The 23,995-nt window shown below is 40.4% G+C and overlaps 1 protein-coding gene across 1 annotated transcript in view; it reads right to left on the reverse strand.

The window, feature by feature from the left end:
• tbkbp1 (TBK1 binding protein 1) overlaps window positions 1-23,995 on the reverse strand; it is an 81,864-nt gene that overhangs the window by 40,948 nt on the left and 16,921 nt on the right. The window contains exon 2 of the mRNA XM_084937168.1: window positions 4,900-5,161. Within this exon, the coding sequence (XP_084793294.1) occupies window positions 4,900-5,145 (246 nt within the window). The 5' untranslated portion in view covers window positions 5,146-5,161. The remainder of the gene's footprint in view (window positions 1-4,899; window positions 5,162-23,995) is intronic.

Raw genomic sequence — 23,995 nt, forward strand, 5'->3', positions numbered from 1 at the left:
TGACTATTTATCTGTTTCCATCATTATAACACTATAGTAATTTAACAAATGGACACAGATCGACATCTACAAGGTAAAAAATGTATAAAAAATAAACAAAGACAGATTAATGACATCTGCTTCTTGGATAAAAGTAGGTTTTCACATTCTGTGTCTCATATGGTCACTTTTAGCTCCAAAAAAATTCGGGTTTTTTTGTTTTTTTTTTAAACTTAAAACCATCAATTTCCTATATTTTTATGTCTGTCAGAAAGATCAAAAGCCACCACGCTCAGTCTGTCCAAGTGCTCTCGTACTTAACCACTGTGAAGCCCACAATTTCCCATGCACTTCTACTACAGAGCTATTTTAAAAAATGAGCGACAAACATCTAGTTTCATTTAAAAGAAAAGCATAATAATTATTTAAAACACCTGTTTATTGCAGGTTTTAGTAAGCATAATTCAAGCAGGAGTAAATTGCTAGTGACTGGCACTATTTTCACCGTTGCATTAATACACATTTGGTGCTATAATGAGTATTTCAACTTGCAGAATCGTGTATGCGAGACTGACTCGAAATAAACTGCAGAGTGTGCTCATGGTAATGAAGGAATATGTCACCCAGTGCAACAGCGAGGCTCACTGATGTGTTAGTAATAAATTCTGACAACAATGGAGCTCTTTAAGAACAGCAGAATCAGGCACAATACTTCTAGTTGGATCAGTGCTGATTTGTCTTTGGATGTGATTTGTTGACAATCTGAAAAACATAGAAATTGCTAGTTTTATTACTAAGACACAGGCAAGGAAATAATAAAGGATGGCAGAGAACCGGCATTTTAGCAAATACATCGCTTACATTTAAAATATGCTGGAATAATTTCATTATATGTAGCTGAATTGATGCCGGTGTGATTTATTACATCATCATAACTTTAGAAAAGGAGTTAATGGACTTTATTACATTTACTATTGTTTTCTGGTGTCGGCGGTCATGGTCCTGAACTCCTGTAGTTACCAGAATGCTTTGACAGAAACATACACGTTATATAACTGCGTGTGTCGTTCAACCTAAATGAACACATTTACATTTAAAGTGCCTACCATAGGCTCAGAGGGCTATTCATTTTCTGTGTGAAGTCATTGTTTTGCTGATGCAATGTCTGTTCGAGGAGCAAACAACCCTTTTCCATTTAGTGCAACACCTCTCTCTGCTCAGTTTAACAGTAAATGTTCCCAACGTGGGCAATCCCAGAGGGCATCAAGTATTCTCACGCCGCTGAGCATCAGGAACGCCGACAACAACCTTGATTTACCCACGAACAAAGCAACAAAAAAACCCCACTTCTGTTTGTATCATTGCAGCAGCTGTGCTGAGGAACCTTGAGCTACACTTAGGACTACTAAAATGTCTTCCATTTGTAACTGATAACAGCTGGATAACAGCTGGATCAGGTGTTAAACAGTATTTGTGCCATGGTTTTTGGTTTCCGCTCTGTTACTTCCTCTTTTCTTTAGTAATGCTTGGTTCTTGTTCATTCCAATTTTCTGCAACACCTGATACCAAACAGATAATCATATTCCCCAGTGTATACTTTGCTGCATGTGCAAACATACATAGAAATACAGCATATAAAGCAGAAAGCAGGCACACGATTGTCCGTGAAACATTAAATGCATTAATGTATTGTTTAGGAGTAGGATGCTCTTCAGCTGGCACTGAATGGTGGATCTGAACTCAAAATCTAATGGTACTTTATGACAGAGCCTCCACCATGTTTCACAGATGGCTGTAGACTCTCACTCTCTCACCTCTCTCCTGCCCTCCATACATATTGATGGAGTTTCAAAATTGGAGTCATCATGCTGTAAAACCAGGCATTTTAACACGGGAGTCTGTGGAAACTGACTTCTCTCAAGTGTCCATTATAAGAATTTTTGGCACTTCCACATTAGCTTCACTTGTCAGCTCCGGAGGGCGATGCTTAAATATTCAAAGCTGAAAAAAGGCACATGTTCTATTTACATAGGCACAGGTGTGACAGCTTCTACTCCAAACAGCAAACATCTGCACCTGCTCTTCCAAAATCAACATCTGTCTCTCTGGGAGAGGGCCCTGAACAAACCACAGTTTGAGAGTAAGTCAACAGCAATGTGGCGGCCTGAAGCCTCGAACAACAGCTGCTCACTAGAATGATGCAGGACTTCAGTCTTACTTCTCCATACCTGCCACCCCTCTCATGCATTTCCAGCACAACATGTTTTATCTCTTGCAAACAATAAATCATAGAAAAGCCAACAAAATTCATTCAGAATCTCACCCTGACTCTTCAACCTGGTATCACGGCAAAATGTGTAATATACACACAATCAGAAGTAATCGTGGGAAAGTGTTTAAACAGACATTATTACCACATTTACATGTAAATACATATTAACCGCCTAGCTTAATTGTTTCTGGTAATTTAGGACCCGGGAATGCACTTTTTTGCTCACTACCGCCTTCTTGGCTTTAAATGTATTATCTCCCCCTGCTGGTAATGCAACATCTGCACGTGTGCCCATTTTACGGGCACGGTTAACCGGCATGTCTGTTGCACCCTTTGTCGTGATATCGGGTTGGAGTCGTTCTGGTTGACTGTTTCTGTCACAAACAGTCAACTCAAACATAGCTGGAGCTTAAAATTCTCCCTGGTAGCTCGTAATACTGCAACAGCTTGCATCTTTTTGGAACTGTCTTCATTATCACAGCAGCCTCTTTCACAATTTTTCAGTCATTTAAAACATTTTGTTCTCTGTTCACATGCAGCAGAACAAGAGCTACACTGTTAATGATGCTCTCCAATACTGTAAGCAGTACAGCTTATTAAAAGTCCTTGTGTACCTGAAGGAGAATTAGGCAGTGAAGGCAGATACATCACTACTTCATAGCCATATTATTTCTAGAATAAGTAGACCACAGACTAATGATGATCACAATGTAGGAGTGTTTTTTCTCCAATCCTTCTGTGTTCTTAATTTGAACCATTTATCTCTCCCTTGCTCCGTACATCATTATCTCCCTTCACTCCTTCATTTCTCACCCTCTCTCCGTGTTTATCAACGCATGATTCCGCCCATGTTGCTCCTTCTTTCCACTTCTTTCCCATTTTTCCTCATTTTCTGTCCTCCCACGCTATTTCTTTACGCTCATTTGCCTTCCCTTTCCCCGTTAAATCAACGTGCTGGTCCAACCACTGCTGCGAGGTGGATTTCTGCCTCACCAGCTTTCTCACCCAACCAAGATATCCACCGACAAAGTTGCAGGTCCAGCTGTGCAGAAATATTTACTGTCGCTGACATTATCTTTGGAAACTAAGACGTTTTTGCATGAACTCTTTGTCACAACCCTTCTGCTGGATCCCACTAGATTTCAGTGCTAATAGTGTACATTCATGCACTTAATCAACCCAGTTTTGTCAGTGACAGCGAGCACATAAACTGAGGTATGGGATATGTTTTATATGCAAACCTGTAAAGCCATACGTTAGTGATGTTATTGAACGAAGCCTTGCAGCACACACTATTTGCGTCACGTTGACACGGGGAATTTACATGCCTTTACTTGGTGGCACAGAAAATGCATGAATAAATATGCATAAATATGCTTTTATTCTCGGTTCAGATTTACTGCAAAGTGTGTTTTATGCAACTCATCGAACAGAACACAGATACGAGAATCAATTCGATTACTGTAGCCTATCAAAGAAAACTCAGTCAATAAAAATAAATGTGTGATTTCCACATCTCTTTCTTGCTTGTGAAGTTTAAACATATCAAATTTAACAACTCTAATGCAAGCTGTCACCTTAGAAGTAAATGCCAGCACCGAGAGCGTATTGAGTGGGGAATTAAAAATATAAACTTAAAAATATACAAAATTGACTGTTTTCTGCCAGCATTGCTTTCAAGCCTTATTTGTAGCCATAGTTTCCTTTTAGCTCCCGATGAAATGCTCCTCTGACTGACATCCATTTTGTATGGAAAAAGTGAAATGATGCATGAAACACTGCGTTTTATGTGAGCCTGAAGCAGAAAGCCTGAGTTAATAAAGACACCACTGGAAGCGTGAACGTGCAGCTGAACATTTGCACCTAAAAAAGTATCCGAGTATGCATATGAGTTTAATATCTCACTAAGTTTGTTGTGATGTGTTTATAGACAAACTCCTGAGGTCTTCAGTTCGTCTGGTCTCCTATGATTTTTTTGACACCTCTGCTAGTTGAGTAACTTGAGTGGATTTAGTTCGGGATTACGTAAAAGTTGCACAAAACTGCTTCATTCTTGGCTTTAAGCCTTTAACTTTTGGATTTAAGTTGAATCTTGATCCAAAAACCTTCGGAAGGACTCCTTACAAATAAAAGAAAAAGCAAAATACATATCAAACTGACATTATATTGATGTCCTCAAGAAATGATCACAGACTAATCTGGATCGATATAACCTTCTAGGCTCAGTGCATACAGACAAATATTTGGAATTAATTTCAAGCTCTGATACATGTTTACAAATGTCATTTAGTATTATTTAAAGGAAAAAAAATTTGGCTTCTGTGCCATATATCACAGAATAATTCCCTCCTTTCAGATTAATGTTCGTTCTCCAGCTAGCCAAGGATCAAAGCCGACCAATCACAGAGCATGAAAGCTCCCTCTTTCATCTTTTTTGTGCACAATCTCACTACTTCAATAAAATGGAAGGTGAGTGGACAGCAGTCTCCCCTTTTGAGCAACTTTCAGTAAATAAAATAAAAAAACACACATTAGCCTCATCCTCTCCAGTACTGCAGTTTTTCTGTCTGATACCAACAAGGTCAAAAACAACTGTGCGAGTCTGAATTTGCTGTAATGTTTGACATTAGGAGTGAAAAACTCTTCACCTTGATCTCATAGATCTTCAGCTTCCTCTTGATACTGGTGTTCTCCCGCTCCAGGCAGGCCAGCCTGGTCTTGATGTCCTGATAGGCGGTGATAAGGGCGAAGTGGGAGGTTGAGTAGACTTCATCATGGGGCAGCGGCGAAGACCGCCACGCAACGCTGCCACAGCCATCCTCCTTCAGGCCTCCTGCGTCGCCGCCTCCACCGAGCAGCCCCAGCTCCCCTCCGCCTCCAAACAGAGATTGCATCACTCAGAGCTTCAAGCTGAGGGCACACAGAGACAGATATTTGCTTATTAATTATTAAACTGCCAGATTGTTTCCATTCAATTAAACGTACCATCCAAAAATAAAGTAATTAAAAAAGAAACATTTCATAACTCTGGCTGGGGTCGCCTCTCGGTGCTACAGCAGCAATCCAAAAAACATCAAGCACTCAGCTACTCGCAACAAACAAAAAAGAACAAAGCAGTTTTCTACCGAGAGCAGTCGGACTGCTGGCACACACAATGTAAAATATTCAAAAGCACAGTGGGTACCGAGAGACACGGGAGGATAACTGAGGGGCACGTGAAATTTAGAGATGGCTTACTGTGTCTTAGGAGTTCAGATGTACTGTAGGTGCAATGATCCAGTTAGCCACAATATCACATCGGGTGTGCTTACGCAAAAGCTGCCCCCCACAAAAAAAAATGGCAGTACACACAGAGCTACCTGATTATTCACTGCCCCGTTCTGCGATTCAAAAGTCTCGTTCTGACAGAAGGAAAGCAAACTCGAGAAGCAGCGTGACCGCATATCAGGTCAGTGCAGCGGACACAAAAAGATGCAAATTTGCTCTGGATAACAAGGTGAGGGAAAGACACGGAGATCTTAACGTGTTTTAGCTTGAACAAATCATTTGTCTGCAATCAGAAGGTTTTGAAGGTACAAAACAAAGAAACTGAGAGAAATGAAATAAAGAGAAAGCAAGCTGTAGACGGTTTTTAGATAAGTCAGAGCACAGCTTTAGATCATGAGTTCGAAAGATTTTTTTTTCTTCTTCTGTAAAATCAAACATATTTCAGCATAAAAGCACCCTATTTGAATATGATTAGACTCCATAGTGTTGCCAACAGATAAAGACTTCAAAACAATCTGCTGCACTGGTTCCCGAATATTTCTGAACCGCTGAGCCCATCCATATGAGCCCATCCTGAGGCGACCGTGGCTCAGGGGGTTGGGAAGCGCATCTGTAACCGGAAGGTCGCCGGTTCGATCCCCGGGCTCTCTGTCCTGGTCGTTGTGTCCTTGAGCAAGACACTTTACCCTACCGCCTGCTGGTGTTGGCCAGAAGGGCCGATGGCGCGATATGGCAGCCTCGCTTCTGTCAGTCTGCCCCAGGGCAGCTGTGGCTACAACCGTAGCTTGCCTCCACCAGTGTGTGAATGTGAGAGTGAATGAATAGTGGCATTGTAAAGCGCTTTGGGTGCCTTGAAAAGCGCTATATAAATCCAATCCATTATTATTATATATGTGTGTGTTTTTAATGGCACTTAGCTTTCAGTGTTCACCCAGACTTTGGGTCTCTGGAGGGCTGAGATGGATCACTGTTTCTTTGAGCCTGTTTAAAATCTTTCCATCACTTCCATTTAAAAATAACAGCTTACTTTTGTGCTTTTTTTTTTCCTTTTGTGTGCCTGCTTTGTTATGGCCTGCAGGATAACTACACAGTGTTTTAATATGACTTCTGCATTGTTTTTAATATTGTGATTTTGGGTCTTCGTTACTTATATTTTTCATTTAATATTCTGTATTATATAATGTAAGTCTATGAAGCAAACACTGCCCTTGTTCTTGTCTTTTATTTCCCTTTTTTTTTTGTGCTGTGATTTTACAATATATGGCACTCAAGGTTCATCTTTGGATAAAACCCCGTGCTCCTCGTCATCTCTTTTCACTTAGCTCTCCAGTCACAAAGGAGGGAAGGGTGGGACACATCAATCATCACACCCCACTCAACAAAAAACGTCTGAGAAGTTAATGCTGCCGCTCTCCCTGTACGGAATAACGTGTCAACATTTTAATTTATGAAGGGCATTTCTGTTGGGAACATTTAGATTGCTGTGGGTCTGAAGGTTAAGCAGCAGTCGGCTAGGGCCAGAAATTTGCAGTGAATTGCTTTTGCGGATATTCTTTAACAAAGCAAACAAGCACCTGCGGTGATAAAATGTTTTCAGAAGACAGCCTGGTGTTTTCAGCCTATTCAGCCTCCCAAGTTCTCGGTATCTCCTGAGTTCAATTAGCCACTCACAGCAATATAAATACACTTTTCTGAAGTCGGATTTGTATCTTTTTCTCCAGGCTTAACCAGGATATGATGCTTACATGTACAAAACTGTGATTATTAGCAAAACAGTAAAGCACACGTAATCTCATGAACCCTTTGGCCTTCATTACCTCAGTCTTTTGCATTTAATTTTTGGTGAGAAGTCCCTCATGGGTGCATGAGTAACCAGTGCATGTACTGTAGCTGATATGTTAATCAGAGTATAATTTGCATATGAGTTGGGTTTGCTGTCTTGTTCCATTTCACAGTACTTAAAAAAAACATGAGCTCTGACATCCTAGACTCCTTGAGTGGCATGATGAATGAGCTGAGTAGCTAGCTGACCACAATGGCCTCCCTCCCCTGCCCCGAAGACTCCGGGCCGGGCTGTCAAAAGTGATAAATGGCGCCTGTGATGTCACTATCCTCTTTTAATTCTGCTACAAAGGGCACAAGTGCACAAAAGTCATACTAGACGTAGCAACAGCGGTTTGATTTACTGGTACTAGAGGAGTTACACAACAGCTAGTTGATTTGATGTATACTGGAATGGATGCCTTCCTGACTCCCAGCATTGCCTTGTGAGTCAGCGATTGCCCACTGAGCTATTTTCATCTGCTCCCTTCCTCCACGGTGCTATTTTCCTTGTGTTTCAAGAGAGAGGGGAATAAAGCCTCAGCCAATCTACGGCTCTTTTCCTCGCTGGTCTAACGGGATGATCCAAAAGCACTCCCACGAGCACAGGCACGCACATACACACACACACACACACACACACAAAAAACACTGAGTAAAATGCACGCGTGGACAAAAATGCCTGTTTGATCAAGCAGTGCCCATCACCTGCCAACTGCCTGGACAGTAGTGTTTAAGCTGGGAAGATATTAAGGCTCTGTGATGTATACTGTGTTGACATCATGCTGTCAAGTCTGAGGCAGTTTACTCTGGCAAACACTGCGTCACTCTAATATCATATCTTTGCACATGGTGTCTCATATAGCAGGAGGAAAGATAAACAGTTTGTACAAAAAAAGGGAGCAGAGGGAGAATAACACTGAATACCATTAGAATGGAAATATTGGTGAGACATCGATTGGTTTCTTTTAACCGTGACAGAAATGTTTTTAAAACTGCAAATCTGCAATAATCAGTGTTGTTGTTTTAGCAATAAAAATTCTAATGAAAAAATGTGACCTCTCATGTCACATTTCTTCATTAGATGATTTCATTAGATGATTCTTATATAGTGCGTTTTATCCAAAGAGACGGATATTTTTCTAAAAGGTTGGCACAGACAAAAACAGATCTAATTTAAGAGTGTACATGTCATGTGTATTAAATGGACTCAGACATAACTTCAGGTCAGTACTACGTTTGGTATATGTTTATATTAAAGTAGGTAAGTCTTTGTTAACACTCACGTTGTGTTGTTCGGTTTATGTCACTGGTGTCCCAGACATGAGCGACAATGCCAGAACCTCTTGGCATCACTATTAAATGCACTAGATACGGTTAGGTGCCAAATGTGAGCATGCAGGTTTCATTTTGGAAAGGGGCACTTTTCAACCCAATCCTCTCTCTTCTCCTAAGCTCATACATGGAACGTTGGAGCCTAAGCACAATTTTCTGGCTAACAATCTTGTGGCTAACTCATGTGTTATTAGCTTCTGTTGGTGCTAAAATTCTGTTCACATGCACAGTGACAAAGTCAGCTTGGTTTTGTAGTCTGAACTGTACTTCGAAACTCTTCATTATGTGTTCTCCTTGGAAACTATTGTTGTCCTGATGCGCTCTGACATCCTAGTGCCACCTGAATCTGTTGTTAGGAATGTTATATTTATGTGTATTTTCTTCTTATTGCAGTCTGACTGCCAACAACTGAGCTATTTATGTCATAAATCTGATGCATATCTTTTGGATTACACTACAGCTTCTACTAAAGATGGATGTAACTTCTGGGTCTGAAAAATGAAGCAGAAGTGCCTTAAACCTCCAATTCTTTTAGTAGCCACCGGCTGGGATACCATGGCTCCAAAAACAACTTGCAGTCCTTTAGAGACATGGCAAGTTTAAGGCCTTGGTCATTACACTTGTCCATTATGTAAATTTTTGTCCGATTATCTAGGCCATGCCCATTGGTTGATGACTTCCTGATTGGCAAGCCATTAGCCAATGAGTGTGTAGTTTCATAGCTACTTAAAATACAAAGATAGCAACGTTGAAATTGTTCGTCCCAAGGATTAGAAATGGGACGTCACAAACCAATGGGCAATGTTACGGTAGCTACACTGTCTTTTATACTGTCTATAGTTTAAAAAGATCTGTTAAAGAGTTAAATTAATTCTTGCTGTGTCCATAAGTATATATGAAATCACAAGTCGTTTTTGTTTGCAGCACTGGACGGCAAGAAATGAGCACAAGATAGTCAATAATAGTGAAATCTGATGATCTATCAGGAAAACACAACAGAGGTAAAGTTAACTAACAATCAACACAGATCATTAGTTAGTCAAAAGAATTTTGTCACATTAACTTTAAAGGTAAAGAAAAACACTGAACAATGTCACGTCACATGTTCAGAGGTCATATTTTTGGCACAGGTGGAACCTCATTATGTCTCTCAACAACAACAAAAACGTAGTACTGGTAGGATGCTCTACTGCCCTCAAGTGACCCAAAAGAGTTAATACAACTTTAACCACAAAACTCTCCATGTTTGCTTTTCTCATTTAAACATGAGCTCTTGGATGCGATCCAAAGTACTCAGGTAGGATGCCGCTTCCATCCAAGCTCGTTCAGCTGCTGTGGCTATTAAACTCTCCATTAGCGCGGCTCGGTTAATTGTTCTACATTTTCACACGTGGTCTTAAACTAATCCCCAGCAAGAACAACGTGTTAATATCTGGAAGAGCTGCTTCTATGTATTTATGTAGTTATCCATTTATTTGTTTTGCTCAGCCTGGTAAAGCACTTTGAATAAGTCATGGCAAGATGGTGATATATTATAAAAATACAACCGCAGGATGGATTACTAAATGACATTTAAACCAAACAAACCTACAACAAAGTAAACTTTCACCATGTAGTATTGGGTGGAATTATTTACATTAAAAATATACGATCTGCCTACATATAGGCTGCATATCTAAAAAAAAAGATATTATAGCACCATATAGATATTTATGTTCAGCACCCCGTGCAAAACATAAATCATGCCATAAATTTGAAAAGAATTATGTGCTGGCCGTGGATATCTGAGTAATTTGCATAGAAAATAATTTCCTCTAGTTGCACAGAGAGTGCCGTGGGCGATGATCAGTTTGTCTTCTGATAGGTAAGGACCAGAACTCGGGAACATCTGTGTTTTGTGCTCCTCTCATTTATCAGAGTGATGCATCACATATACACACTAACAGCTCCTCTACTCGATATCTTCATGCCGTCCCCTCTTTTCCACTCTTCTATCCCCTCTCCGTCTCTTGTTTGGACCACAAGGCTCATTTGCTGAGGTTCTCAAAGCCCCACTGGACTCCAGGCATAAAGTCAGATGCTTCTCCCCCAACCAGCTCCCTGCTTCATTACAGTGATTACCGCAAGAAGTCATACATTACCTGGAAGCCACGTGGCAGACACTGTTCCACAGAGACTACCTCCCCCCACTCTTCTTTTCTCACCCCCTTCCCTCCTTGTCCCCCTTTCGCTCTCTCCAGAGATTAAATCACCACTCCCATCCTTCTATGTCACAGTACTAAAAAGGCCACAGACTGCTGCTGTGGAAAGTCTAAAGTCACGACAACTAAGCAGTTAATGTGTTCATCTTTACATGTTTGTGTTGTGTTTCAATGAGCTACCCTATTATTTATTTTATTTCACAATAGCCTAAACAACAGTTTGATAAGTTCTGGTCTGCTGACATTTTCTTCCAGCGTGATTCACGTCTGAAACCGAATGTTATCACATTCACACACTGCAGCACAAATTTAAATACACACTCAGAGAGAAATATATATTACTTGGTCTTTTTTCTGCAGTCTTAGGAGAATTAAAAGAATCCTTTTAAAGCCAAAAATACAACAACTTTAGCAGAATGGTCTACAAGACCCACTAAGAAGCTATCCATTAGAGACTAGGATTCAAGTGCATCTTGCCTCGTGATCAGCCTATCAGACTAAGGCATTAAAAATTCATGAAACATATGGCACTTGAATTTTGAAACAGCACTTTTCAGATGCCAAATGGTTAATTTGCACGTTTTTAAATTTCAGATTGGAGTAGGGAAACCAAAGATCAGAAATCAATCAAGCCAAAGGTCTCCCTAAATTTTCAGCTTTCACAAATACCAGCTGCTTATGAAATGTTTTCCATTCAGCATGTCAGCAAAAATAAATTAAAGCATTTTAACATTAGCCACACAGCTATTTGGACTGCAAAGCCAGTCTAATGGTTAGTCCGCCATTGGTCCGTCATTCTGTACCTGAATATTTCATGAACTGGAGTGAAATTCGGAATAGAAATTGGGTGGGCTCAGAGAATGAATCTTAATGACTTTGCTGATCCAGATTTGTCCTCTAGTGACATTTTATTTTTTCGTTTAAGTAAAACAGCAACTGTTATCCACTGGATGGATAGCCATGCTTACACTATTCACCCCCTCAGGATGAATTGTCACTGGCTTTCAGATCAAATACATGCATGAATAATGACACTGATAGTAATTGCATCTGTTCTTTGTGTTGATTTCTACATTGCAAATGCTAGCACAGTGAAAAAGGACAACAAAAAAATAAAAAAATATATATACTTCAGATGAATTATTTAACCCCATATTGGAACATTGCCGCAATAACTATACTTTTGGCTTGTGTAACACGTGCAGCACAACTATATCACCTCTATATTCATGAGAAAATGTACTAGCCAATGTCTGTACATTGCAGCGATGTGCAACCATTAACTCGCATGATGGCTACCAATTAAGACACGGAGATAATCACTGGTTTGACTGCCAAAATCTGTGATGCAGATCATAGAGCATCTCTTTTCATTATTTTCTAACATAAACCCATTATTATCTTAGCACAGATTTCCTGCCATGTTTAAATAGAGCCATTACAAAACATGTAATGAAGGAGCCATGTCTTTGAATTCCAAAAAGCAATTACTTCAACAAATAGATGAAAGTATGTAAGACCATTAAAGATGCTACTGGTGAAAATGCAGCTTTTATCTACTGGAGCATGCCAAGATTTGATTTGTATTTATTTATTTTGGCAGCTAGATTTCTTCTTCTCTCCCTTGACCTCACCTAACACATTCAGATGAATGTTTCCGTTTTTGTAACAGGTAATATGTACAGCTTTATACATTTTCCAGCACCCTGGGAGGACAGTGCATTATATTACAGTAAATATAAAACTTCAAATATAAAACTGTGATCCTGCAAACACCTGATGTATCCTCTGCAGGGCTCGCAAAATCGCTAGCCCGACGTCCCGGGGCTAGCGATTTTTCCAGTCGGGCTACCAAAATCTATCTCTGCCCTGCCCGTCGGGCTATCGTAGGAAGAAAAAATATATGTCAATGCTTTTGCATTCTTTCGGAAATGTAGCTGGGTAATTATGTCATTGGCATCGGTGAGCCACTGTCAATATGTGACATATTGAAATCGCGTTTGAATTTGCGCTTGTTTTTTGCTTTCACTTTGCAATCGCGTGAACTGTGTATAGAGAGCGACAGTACTGATTGGTGAGTGACGATAATTTGCGCACCAATTCCTCTGACATTGTCTTATCAATCGTTAGCTTACTACGCAAACATGACAAGTGAAATCTCCCGCAGCAAACTTAAACATGTGAGAGGTTGATCACGCAGAGAATCGCTGAGCGTTATGTGAGTGTGTGTGTGTAAAAGCAGCAGGATATATATTTTAGTTCTGCTGAGTCAAATAAAACAGGTCAGGGTGAAGAAGTGACAGCCAAAGAAAAGCTTACCACAAAACGGAAAAGTTATGACAAATCAGACTATAAGGCAAAAAGAAAGTGCAGCTTTATGGTTTCATGGACAAAAGAATTTCTGTGGCTGCAATATGACAAGCTAAATAACCAGGGCTGCACATAAGTGGTCCGCAGGTGCGCATTCGCTGTCAAAATAAAAAACGCGCACAAGATAAGAAGTTGCAACGCGTGTTTGTGTACATGAGATTTTCTGGAGGAGGACAGACATTTGTTTAGAACTCTTAAAGATGTCGAAGAAGCAAGCTCCTTTAAGCAATTACTTCGGTGTTCCTCCACCTCCAAAGAAATGTCAGAAGGAGTCCGAACCACAAAAGAAGCGCGTATTCTCGGAAAAGTGGTTGCAGGAGGTGAGCTGGCTTCAAACAAATGATGAACGCACAGAGATGTGGTGTGGAATGTGCCGTGAAAATCCCACTCTAGCGGACAAAAACAGTGCCTTTTTTATGGACGCAAACGCGCGTTGCAACTTCTTATCTGGTGCGCGTCTTTTATTTTGACAGCGAATGCGCACATGCGGACCACTTATGTGCACCCGTGTAAATAACATAATGTTCTGCCGGGTGTGTTGTTGCTTTTCCCTCGATTTCTGAGTCGACAAGCGCCTTTGTTACTGGGACCAGTCATTTTAAGAAAGGCCCCCATTAGAACCCATGAGAAATGCAAGAAATGCATTATTGCTCAGTCTGCAATATCTTTCCCAGAACAAACACCAATTGCAAATAACGTACTAAAAATAAACCTGAAAATCAGTTTAAAACAGCGTACTACGTTGCAAAGAGTGAACTACCACTGGCAAAATTTAGCAGTCTTTGCAAACTTCAAAAAGCAAATGGCCTCGATCTTGGTTCCACTTGCCTCTTACCCGTGACTTCAGTGGAAATTTCAAATTCAGGATCTGACACAGACTGATTCATGTCCTACACAGTTCTTACAAGTTCATAGAAATTTCTGTTAGAACCAAGTATCTGAGTTGATGATTGTAATTTTTATACAATGTTGTAATTTGTTTTTCAACAATTTTTTGATTAATGTTTTGTTTCCTTTACAATATTATACTTTAATGTATAATATTGTAAAGGAAACAAAACAGGAAACAAAACATCAATCAAAAAATTGCTCTCTTTTTTATTCGGGCTACTTAAATTTATTTTGGGCTACCAAAAACTGAAGAGTCCCTGCCCGAAGGGCTACCAGGGATTTTGAAATTTTGCGAGCCCTGCTCTGTTTAGCGTGCCATACAGCAGCTAAAATGGTGCAAAGTCTCAGCAGGGTATCCTACGCTGAGTTAAAAAGAACAAGCCTCATTCATTTACAAACATTCATAACCCAATCAGATCCTTAGCACTGCTGCTTTCTGTAAATGCTGCAAATCATATTTTTGGGAACCTCAGAGGATTCGAGCAACAGATGATTCTTCTCTCGATGGGAGATCTGTTTGTGTCTCACTGCCAGCTAATCATTGATTACCGTAGACTGTGAAGGGGAAAATCTCTCCTTATGCATGTAAATATTGAAAAAGGATCTTCGTGTTTTCACTGTGTGGCTTTGTAATACTAAAGATATTAAAACCTCGAACAATATAATTATTAGCTTTTTTTATTTCCCACAATGATCCTGCATGCACATTTTGTACGTTTTTAGGGCTTCTGTTGTATCCAAAGGCATAAATATACGAGTGCAGTAGAAATCACGCCAGCGCGGTCAAGGCTGAGCTTTCCAGTGATAACAGAACCAGGATCAAAGAGAAAACTGGAGTCCCCACAGAGTGCGATTTAAATGTTGTATCTTGTACGTGAACGCTGCAACCGCTTTTCTCTTCCATCCAACCCACGTCCTTCCCCTGAGCTTGTATTACATTTTACTGTTTTCCCTCATACCTTCCATCTCCTTTCATCCTATCCTTTCTCTTCCCCGTCCTCGCTCTCTCTACTTTCTCCCTTCTCTCTGTCTGGCAGTGTTAAACAGCTCCTCTCAGTGCTGCCCTGTGACCCCCACAGGCTGGACATTTGGCACCTCTGAATCAGACAGTATGTCTATGAATGGTGAGTCCAGGGTAGGGAGGTGGTGTGACTTTCGGCCCTGCGCTCATCCGCCAAATGCTCCCATAAAGCCTGGCTTCAGTCGGCTGCACCTGTTTCCTCTGCCTTTCACAGCGAACAAGGCCAAACCTGGATGGCACGGCACACACTGAGAACCTATTAACATGCCGGCAGGTAGGGTTTGACTGCGTGCCTTTGTGTGCGTATCCATGCGGACATGAGGACAGGCACATCAACGAGTGTGGAAATGAGTCAGTGCAAATAGAGTGTGTGTTTTGTGAGTGTCAGCACAAGGACAAAGCAGTGCAGGAAAGGTGATCATTTAGTGTGTTTGTGTGCTTGCTGTTGCCAAAAAGAGACAGGTAGCAAGGGTTAGTGGATGCACACGGTGCTGTGGCTTTATGAATAAATGACTTATCTGGTTTTTGTTGATATACATGTTATTATGGCGATCGTGGCTCAAGAGTTGGCAGTTTGACTTGTAATCAGAAGGTCGCTGGTTCGAGCCCCGGCTTGGACAGTCTCGGTCGTTGTGTCCTTGGGCAAGACACTTCACCTACAGCCTACTGGTGATGGCCAGAGGGGCTGATGGCACGAAATGGCAGCCTCGCTTCTGTCAGTCTGCCCCAGGGCAGCTGTGGCTACAACTGCAGCTTGCCTCCACCAGTGTGTGAATGAATAGTGAAATTGTAAAGCGCTTTGAGGGTCTCGAAAAGCGCTATATAAATGCAATATTATTATTATTATTATTATTGGTTCACAATGAAACATCCGGAAAGTAGTTAAAACTTGCCCAAAGCTAAGTAAGCTGACGTATAAATATCGCCAACTTATAATTCACAATCATAGACTGTAGTTAAAAGATGCATGAGCCATCTTTTTTTATTTGAGCCAGAAGTGGCTATATATTTGGAGTTATTAAGTTATTACCGTATTTTTCGGACCATAAGGCACACCGGATTATAAGGCGCGTTAGGCAAAACAAAATCAGATCAAACTTTAGTCAACTCATTCTTCTAACTTCCTCCTCTTCTGTACCATTGATTCATTAATGTTGAATTCTGTCACAGCTGCTCCATTCTCATGTTGTTGCAGTATATTAATGACTAACCTCGTATTGTGGATGGATTATCTCAGTTATTCTCCTGACTGAAGTTTGGTCTGTTGACAGCATCGGGAACCCTCACATTAACTTTTATCGAGTGGAAAAAAGTTAGCATTCATCTACCAGCTTCACTGTGTTTATGTTATGCTAACATAGCTGTGTCGCTAGCAATCGCGTAGCACATCATTATATACCAGCTAGTTCAACTTCAGTAACCCTACAAACACCACGGCTATTTAGTTTTCTGTCTACATTTATGTTGGAAGTGATAGCAGAGCTGTACGTTTTGTTTTTTTTTTTCCAGAAATCTCTCAATCAGAACATGCTATATTATATTTATATGGAAACTAGTGAGCTAACTTCCTGCTAACTTCTAACTTCATTAAATTTAATAAATTCTGTTTTCATGGATGCCTGGATGTTAAACCTAATTGTTACACCTGGTAAAGGAGCAACACTGATCATTTTATCAAAAATGAAAGAATTTAGACAGTTTTTAAGTCTCAGTGATGCCGCGGTGTTCGTTTGACTTTGGGACCTGAAGAGATGGAGTTTTGGACCCAGATTCCTCCGTGAGGCTCCTGACTATGGTAGTCGTAATGCTCCGAGAATCCATCAAGCGGTGCAGCTTCATAGCTTACCAAAGTCGGACTAAAATGTTTTTTTGACAGATTTTTGAGTGCTGTGTACCACATAAAATTGGTTCGAGGTCAGCAAGCACAACCAGAATTCATACATAAGGCGCACCGGATTATAAGTCGCACTGTCGATTTTTGAGAAAATTAAAGGATTTTAAGTGCGCCTTGTAGTGCGGAAAATACAGTAGTAAGGCTAGTGGGCTGAATTTATAAACTTTACAGCTACATCATACAGACACAATTCCTACTAACTAGGATTAGAAGATATTAAAATTTCACTCACCAAAACTGGAGCACAGACTTCTTGGACGCACCCATATCACAGCAACCAACCTCACAAACAGAGACTCGACCACTGGCGGCCACGGTCACCAATTTTAGAAAGACACATGAACATAGTATTGTTTTATTTGAAAAATTATTTGATCAGAGCTTGCCCAGCATTTGCTACTGCATACCTTTCATTCATAAAAAATGCAAGATGAAAATGAAGACACTTGCCTATCTGATAACATATGCATTGTGTTTCAAATAATAAAGAGCTGCATTTTACGCAGCACAGCAAATCTGTTCAGCATTTCAATAACGAGGCCAACATGTTCAAGGACACATTTCCACTGACATTATGTGGAAAATATGCCGCTCTGACTTTTAAAAAAAATCCAACATCTCTCACTGTCCATCCCTGTTATTCTCCAGATTTTAGAATATCTAGGTTGGTAAATATATTTACACACCCAACGATGCTTCCTTCAGCTGTTACTGTGCTCTAGGCAATGAGCTGAACAAGCAGCAGTGAGCTGTGCGTCATGTCTCCTTAGGATAGCATTGTGGGTGAACACATTTGATAGCTGTCAGACATGGAACAAGTGATAAAAACAGCACATCAACCTACTTGAAGAGCCAGAAGCGAGGTAGTTGACATACAGCATAATACAGCAGATGTAATAATTAGGATCTGGCATTTAGGGAGAAAGAACCGGAGTATTGTTGATTGTGTTTCAGGTTTATGTTTTTATTCAAAATAATATTTCAGACCATTTTACATTTGCTAACTAATGGTAAATGGCCTGTATTTGTATAGCGCTTTACTAGTCCCTAAGGACCCCAAAGCGCTTTACACATTCAGTCATTCGCCCATTCACACACCGGTGATGGCAGCTACATTGTAGCCACAGCCACCCTGGGGCTGACAGAGGCGAGGCTGCCGGACACTGGCGCCACCGGGCCCTCTGACCACCACCAGTGGGCAACGAGTGAAGTGTCTTGCCCAAGGACACAACGAGACTGTCCAAGTTTCAGCCGGGGCTCGAACCGGCAACCTTCCGATTACAAGGCGAACTCCCAACTGTTGAGCCACGATTGCCCCACTACTAACTACCCAAACTTACTTCAAAGCCTAAACACCTGGTACTCCAAGGTGTGAAAGCAAATATCTACAAGAGCACAAACTGGTTCCTGTGAACTTGGATACATGACTGAGTGCTGGATTTGATTTTTCTCATGCATGTCTTTTATTTCATACTATACTTTAGTGATCCTCTTCCAGGGCATAGCGAGTTACCTATTTTAAGAACACTAAGATCCATTTAGTTTAGTTTATTCATACACATCAAATACAAAATGTGTTCAAATATTAGAAATATCAAATAGCACACAGGAACATCACGTCTGACTATCTGCTGTATGCTCGTTGATCACAAGCCCAATGACTTCTGGGTCAGATTTTGCATTTTATTCTCCAAGATGAAAGTCTAAATGATGTGTTAAAGCCCTCTTCACGCTTCCAGGAATTAAATTGTGGTAAAGAAATTCAAATCAGGGGTACCAACCCAAATACGTCTGTAGCATTTAGTATCAAAGGTTTGGGGGGGTTTTTTCTCATTATTGCTCATGCTGCCATGCTCATGTTAGGCTTGTTTCATTTCTATTTTGGTCAGCTGTCCTCCAAGTTTAAACAACAATGTAGATAAGAAAAGCATGGGATTTATCTGAGGTACTGAGTAGTTTAATTTATTTTGTAAAATGAAAAAAAAAAAAAATGTTTCCAGGTGTGGATCTACAGGGTGCAAGGGGGGGGATTTTTGGCCTTATTTATACCTAAAAAATAGTTTCTGTGTTTTCTTAGAAGAACAGTTCTAGAATACTTAAATACAAGGGATTTTCACATACCTCACTGAAGAGGTATGTGCCACCCTGGCTAGACCTCTTGCCCCTCCTTTGCTGCTTTGGTGGTAGAGAGCTGCAGGGCTGGAAGTCCAATCCCCAGTGTCTCCGGTCTCTGTGCTAAAGTGTTCTGTCTCAAAACACTGAACCCCTCTGTGTATTAACTGATTTGCTAGCTGACTGAATGAAATCCTATCATCATATTTTCTTTTATATGATGAAACCTGCAGTCCTACCTCTTGCCCTGTGACAGCACAAAAAGCTCCAGACACGTCGTTCCCAGAGCCAGATCAGTACTAAATATGCTGAGCCTTTTCCCTGAAATCATCAACAGAAGCACCTGAAACTGATGTCTGATTACTAAGGACTGACATTTAAAGGAGTGGAAAAATACTATGTCAGTGTGATTGCTGTTAAAACTGCACTCCTCTTAGTGTGTCATAGTTGTACTCGTGTCATTTTGTATTATGTACTGTCTTCCTGGTTAAGTGTTTCTTGAAAAACATATTTGATTTTAATGAGAAAAATGACGAGGACAAATGAAGGATATCATCAAAAATAGATGTGTTAAAAAAATCATGTTTATTTGGGAAGCTATGAAAGGCTCATATTTCTAGATTTTGCAGAAGCAAAATTTTAATGAAACCTGAAAAATGCAAAGCTTTACCTTAAAATGTGGCCCTCAAATGAATAATACATTTAGCTAAATGATGCATAGCCACACAGATCGCTGGTTTCATGTGCTTTTTTTATAGCAAATATTCATATTCACAACAAATCAAATGAATGATTTTAAAAGCAGCAGCGGTAACTGGAGACCTGCCATAATAAATTAACACAAGTCTATTTTTTATGACTGTTGGCTGACTAACATCTATGGCTGTTCAATAAGCTGCTGTTGCTGTGTGATGTTAAGACTGGAACTCCATGTACTCTTTAAACACGTGCGTACTACACACACACGCACATATGCACGCAGCTCAGCCTACGTCATGTGCCAATAAGGTCCACATCCAAGCACACCTACAGAGACACGTCACACATGCATGATGAACAATGCAAAGCACTTATACAGCCTGTTGGTGCAGGAGAAAGACACCAACTCTAACAAATGACGTTCTGTCCCATGCCATACTGCTCTATGATTCATCACTGGGGGAATCAGCTGTGTATGCAGGCGGCCACAGAACTATCTGTGTGTACGTGTGCGTGTTTTTGTGTGTAAGTAAGGCAGCTGCCATTTGGGAGATTGATGGCAGGGGCAGGATGGAGACAATGAGTTGTGGGGTTTTTTTGCTCTCTGTTTTCTGTCAGCTCCATCTCTCTTTTCTCTCATCCTCCCCTGATCTTTCTTTCCACCGAAGCTGAAACAAATAGTCAATTCCTTCACCTTTCTCTTCCCACCACCACCACCCCGTCTTTCCTCCCTCTCTCTTGCTCTTTCTCACTGTCATTCATCCATCTTGGTATTCAGCAGCAAAGTTTATCACAGCCCCCCTCCCAACCCACTCCGAGTGGGTTAAAAAAACCTTTATCTTGACTTTGAATGAGAACTTTCCCCACAAAAGACATTAATCTCCTCATTATTATTATAGCCAATCCAATACTTGGATTCCCTCACTCTGAAATCTGAGTCGAGCTAAGCTGCAGCCCAGAAGCAAAGGCAAAAAGACAGAGAGGGTGAGAAAAGAATGACTTTTCTTTTCGGGCTGCAATTAAAGTCCTGCCTCCTTTGACCAACTTAATGTAGCCTCCCCATTTAACCACGACCACACACGGCCACGGACGCATGCGGTGTACATGAAGTACACTCACACACACGCTGATACGATGACTGAGTCGGATGACTCACGAGTACTAGTGTGTTTCCCAGTGAAACAAAGCCTGTAATTTGGTCTCAGCTGGTAAAAAGCGCATTAAGGAAGAGAGCGCAATGCTTTGTCTCGTTGCACAGTTGGCACGCCAGCAGGCTGGAGTGAAAGATGGCTGCTCAGTAAGATGAGATGCACAGTATGATGAGAAAATGTGACAGAGCTGTCGGTGCAGTTAGCCTAGAGGTCAGAGCAGGATATTTAAAACTGTGCTGAATGTTTGTGCCACATTACATTAGTAATATTTGGGCAAAATGACATTATAGGAAACATATTGCTCATAATAATATACCCAGAGCGAGTTGTTGCATGACTCTCTAGCTTTACAGATCCACCGTCCACTGTAAACGGAGTAGTTTCCAGATGCAACTCTTTCACAAAAAATCTTTGTGTTATATCCACCATGTATTTCACAGCAACTGAAACTGGTGGAGACCAATGCTGCGCTGGATATAGCAGATTAGGCTTAGACACTAGACACTACTTGCTTAGGTTTAGGAAAACATAAGGTATTTACTGAAATCGTAATTTGGGCTAAAGTGCACACCTTCACACCAGTAACATTGAAGGAAATGACCAGCCCATCTCGCTAATGCACCAACCCAGTGTGTCGCACACTGCGCGGCCGCCAATCTTAGCTATATATAAGCTTTTATAACAGCGCTAAATAGAAAAATGTAAAAAAGTAAAGAAAAGACGACGGAAACACCCTTCAAATATGTTCAAATATGAGTGTTGATGTGGCATAGTTTGTCCACCAGAGGGCACTCTGCTGCTTCCTTGTTGTTAACACAGGTTTGGGACTCCACACACAAAAACCTGCTAATCCAGAGTGTAAACAAACAAAAATAACTACACATAACAAATTTTAGGAAACTCTGTCCATGTTGTGTGTCTTAAAGAAAAAAAAATATTGGCTGTATTTTTAGATCACCAAAATGCTGGTATCCTATATACCAGTAATACTGTAGCTATATGTTTGCTATTAGTTGCTTACCACAGCTATTCCGTCATGTTAAAGTTTTCCCTAAATCACTTCTGTTGTGTATTGTAAGCTTTTTATTTATTTTTTAAACATTTGTTGTGAGCTTTAGCTGTATTGTTTCTGTTTTTGTTGTTTTCTCCAGTTTTTGCTGCTGTTTTTTTTTTTTTAAATTGCAGTGCGTACACACATCTTAAAGATCTATTGTTCGGGCTCGAGATGTAATTGACAAAATAACATATTTATTTTTATGCCATAAGAATAAGGATAGGGTTTGAGTTTTGGCTACCAAATACAAAGAAAGCTAAAACTGAGGCTTCAAAATTGTAATCCACAAACCAAACATGGTTCAGATTCCTAAATAATCACAAATAAATAAACAATAATATTACATGAAAAAACTTGATGGATGGATGGAATATCTATTTACCACATATTAGCAATATTAGAAAGCCTAAGCTACAGGTCATTTCAGAATAAAAGACTCTAGCAACCAAGCAGGAGGTGTTTTATGTATATGTATGTTTGTTTATTTGGTGTTTAATAGCCTCTTAGTCCAATCTTATTGTCAAATGCCAAACACTGATTAGCTTTGAGCTTTGAAGGGCACAAAACAATGAACGTAAAGATATCTTCTTGCTCTCTGAAAACCTCAGACGGATATTTTTCTCTTCATTTTCTGACATTTCATGGACTGGAGAATCAAATTTCCTTTTTATTCATGATGTAGAGGATTGAGTTTGTTGCTGTCCTAATTTTGTGATGAAGCTTTTTAACTTGTGCCCCATCCTCCATGGGATGAGATGGCTCTCATGGTTTATTTAATAACAGCTCATAATCATTACACACATGCCACAGTGCGGGTTTAGTTTTGTGGCTCCTTGTAGTGATGCCGCAGTTGTTGACTCTTTTAAAACTTGCTGCAAGGGTGGATTAGGTGGCGGGGAAGACGCTGTAATGCAAAACGGTACAGCACTGCAAAGCTTCACAGCCTTGTAGTGGAAAGCAGCATCAGTCAGATGCCATCACACGTTCATGCATACATACATTAACTCCAGCCAAAGGCCTTGACAGCTGGATCAGCTCAGATCATTCCAGCGCCAGTGGCCCTGACTCTTACTTGGATCCCACTTTTGTTATGTTTTCCCGGCATCTGAAGGCTCGTTCGCTTCACAGAACATCACATCCTCCTCCAGTATGTCTGTTCTGCTGTCATACACTGACTAAAAGACTGACTGATAGTTAGACACACACAGACACACACGCACGTATGCACACAAATATGCTTAAAATGTAAAAATATGAAAAATGATGGTATGCCAAATATGCATGAGAAAGAGAACTAATGCAAACAGAGCAAAGTGGAAAAGTCACTGTTATTTTCAGTCATGAAAATGCATTCAGAATTAAGACCATGTCTATTTGGATATCAATTTTTACCCTACTTTACTAAAATTAACTTCTCTTTACTGCATATTTATTCAGATGCTGGATTCATGGAAATTGCACAAAAAACCTGAACATATTTAGTGGGCATATCCACACAAATGCATCATAAAGCACCGCACATAATGTGGTTTTACACAGTTATGGGCTTATCTGAGGAGATCCAGAGCCTAAAATTTTATTAGAAATCAACTTTATTATATATCCACATTATAACGCATTCATATCCAATCGTACCCCTCAGCAAATACGCAATCTACTACACTGAGCTGCAAAAAGGGAGGTTGATTCCAACCGTGGCTTCCATCATTTTAAGACGTTAAGATCTACGAGAGGCTGCTAAAGACAGAAAATATAACCAAGTGTTTAATTGGCTCTGAGTGCTGATATGACAATCTGTGGCTCCTGATTAATTAGAAGTGCATGCTTCTGCTGCTGCCACTGCTGCTGATGCATGTTGGATGAGTCCAGAGACAAGATGATGTGTGAGGGAAAAGAGAGCAGTGGCTTGGATCAGAAAGAATATATGA

This window comes from Perissodus microlepis, chromosome 8 (genome assembly GCF_051167445.1).
Source record: "Perissodus microlepis isolate ML-2025 ecotype Zambia chromosome 8, ASM5116744v1, whole genome shotgun sequence".
Lineage (NCBI taxonomy): Eukaryota > Metazoa > Chordata > Actinopteri > Cichliformes > Cichlidae > Perissodus > Perissodus microlepis.